Source organism: Cucurbita moschata, unplaced genomic scaffold, assembly GCF_002738365.1.
Source record: "Cucurbita moschata cultivar Rifu unplaced genomic scaffold, Cmos_1.0 Cmo_Scf00015, whole genome shotgun sequence".
NCBI lineage: Eukaryota > Viridiplantae > Streptophyta > Magnoliopsida > Cucurbitales > Cucurbitaceae > Cucurbita > Cucurbita moschata.
The window spans coordinates 4,322,904-4,324,679 of record NW_019268531.1 but is presented as its reverse complement, the minus strand read 5'-3'; the positions used below and the strand labels follow the sequence as shown (position 1 = coordinate 4,324,679).

Here is a 1,776-nt window from a genome sequence, read left to right as displayed (position 1 = left end):
AAAAAAAAAAAAAAAAAAAAAAAAAAAAAAAAAAAAAAAAAAAAAAAAAACATAAAAATAATATTTAAATTCACACACCAAATCCGATGAGAGTTCTGAACGGATTTTGATTGAATTTTACCTTCCAGTCAATGGCGTGGAAGAAACCGATGAAATTATCGACAGCCGGACGGAGACCAGATCGGAGTTCGGAGGAAAGTTTCTGAACCAGATCCGCCATTTGATCCATATGTTCTTCCATTGCAGATCTCAACTCCTCCATTGATAGAAATCAAATTGAAGAGTCAAATGCGATTATGGAGTGCACACTTCTCTCTCAGCTGTGAGGACTGTAAATTTCGTCTCCTCGATCTTCGGTTATCGTTCAAACCCAAAGCCTCGAGCTCGACCTGAAATCACGGCACAAAACGACGGCGTTCAACGCCTAAATTTATCTTCCCCAATTTTGAGCATTATTAATATTTATTTTTAAAAAAATTAAATTATTAAAAATATCCCGTAAATTTTTTAAATTTTATATATGTTTAACATTATATAAATAAATAAATAAAATGAAAAGTCGAGACAAATAGTCGAATCAATTACCTAATGGTTCATAGGTTTAGTCTAATAGTTCGTCATTCGGTTCGGTCAAATCGATTAACCGAGACAAACCCGTGTCTAACCTACCAATGACATTTAAGAGTTTTTTTTAGAAACGTGCAAAAGTCAACATCTTGACAAAACTGTGTCATAAAAAGTATAACTATATGCAACGTAACTTTGGATCTATTCATACGGCTCTAATTCCTCACAGTTCGAGTTCGTCACCGCTGTAGTCACACAGCTCTGCTAGTAAGAATGAGTATGAACATACTGCTCTAACTTTTCTTAAACCCAAGTCTGTAAAATACGCTTAAAACTCGATCATAACTCTAATATACTATTATGCATTGTGCAGTCTGTTTACTGTTACCGATCCATTAATAGGGTAGTCGGTCTAGCCCTAGTGATATCACGACGTGAAGATGACACAAGAGGGAACGACATTTGTGGTCTGCCTATGGTCCTTTGCCCTACTCTGATAAGATCACAACTAAGAAGTTGTCGGAAACTTCATTTTTTTCCTCTATTTACTGCTTCCCGTTCTTACTTTATTTTGAATATTTCATGTGTTTTTTTAGTCAATTGGCTCGGTAATGATCTGACTTTCCGTATGCGTATCGACTACATATATGAAAATATAAAATGCCTCCGATTTATTTTATTTCAATAAATAAATTAACTCCAATTATTATTTCAGAAATTATATTCAAATAAATATTTAACCAATAAAAATAATTTTAAAAAGTTTTTCCAATAAATATATTTTTGCAAAAAAAAAAAACAAAAAAAAAAACAAATTTATTTTCTTTTATTTGGTAAATCTTTTATTTCGAAAATCTTGAGCCGTGTGGAGTTGGTTTAGCCGGCCGGCGAGGAAGTACCGTGAACAATGGCGACTGTGGTGCCGCATTCCTTAACCCTCCGATTTTGTTCTCGCACTGCGTTAAATGGCCGAATCGCCTCTCACTTTCCCCGTTCTTTGATCTGCTCTTTCAATCCTCGTCTTCGTCTTTCATTTTCCATGGCTGCGTCAACGGAGTCCACTCCTAAGGTACCTCTTTCTCTCCCTTTTTCTAGCCAGCGATTCGCTGTTTAATTTCTAGTTTCTTGTTGATTTCATTCGTGCGGGAACAATTTTGGAACATAGGAAAGATATTTACTGTCTTTTACTGTTTTTTTTTTTTTTTTTCT

General features: G+C 34.6%; 2 protein-coding genes across 2 annotated transcripts in view; one reads left to right on the top strand and one right to left on the bottom strand.

Annotated features, from left to right (window-relative positions):
• The window catches only part of LOC111453119 (transmembrane protein 18), a 3,106-nt gene extending 2,665 nt beyond the window's left edge, over positions 1-441 (bottom strand). The window contains exon 1 of the mRNA XM_023094073.1: positions 122-441. Coding sequence (XP_022949841.1) covers positions 122-262 — 141 coding nt within the window. The 5' untranslated portion in view covers positions 263-441. The remainder of the gene's footprint in view (positions 1-121) is intronic.
• Positions 442-1,405: 964 nt separating this feature from the next.
• The window catches only part of LOC111453115 (glutamyl-tRNA reductase-binding protein, chloroplastic-like), a 5,357-nt gene continuing 4,986 nt past the window's right edge, over positions 1,406-1,776 (top strand). The window contains exon 1 of the mRNA XM_023094069.1: positions 1,406-1,636. Coding sequence (XP_022949837.1) covers positions 1,475-1,636 — 162 coding nt within the window. The 5' untranslated portion in view covers positions 1,406-1,474. The remainder of the gene's footprint in view (positions 1,637-1,776) is intronic.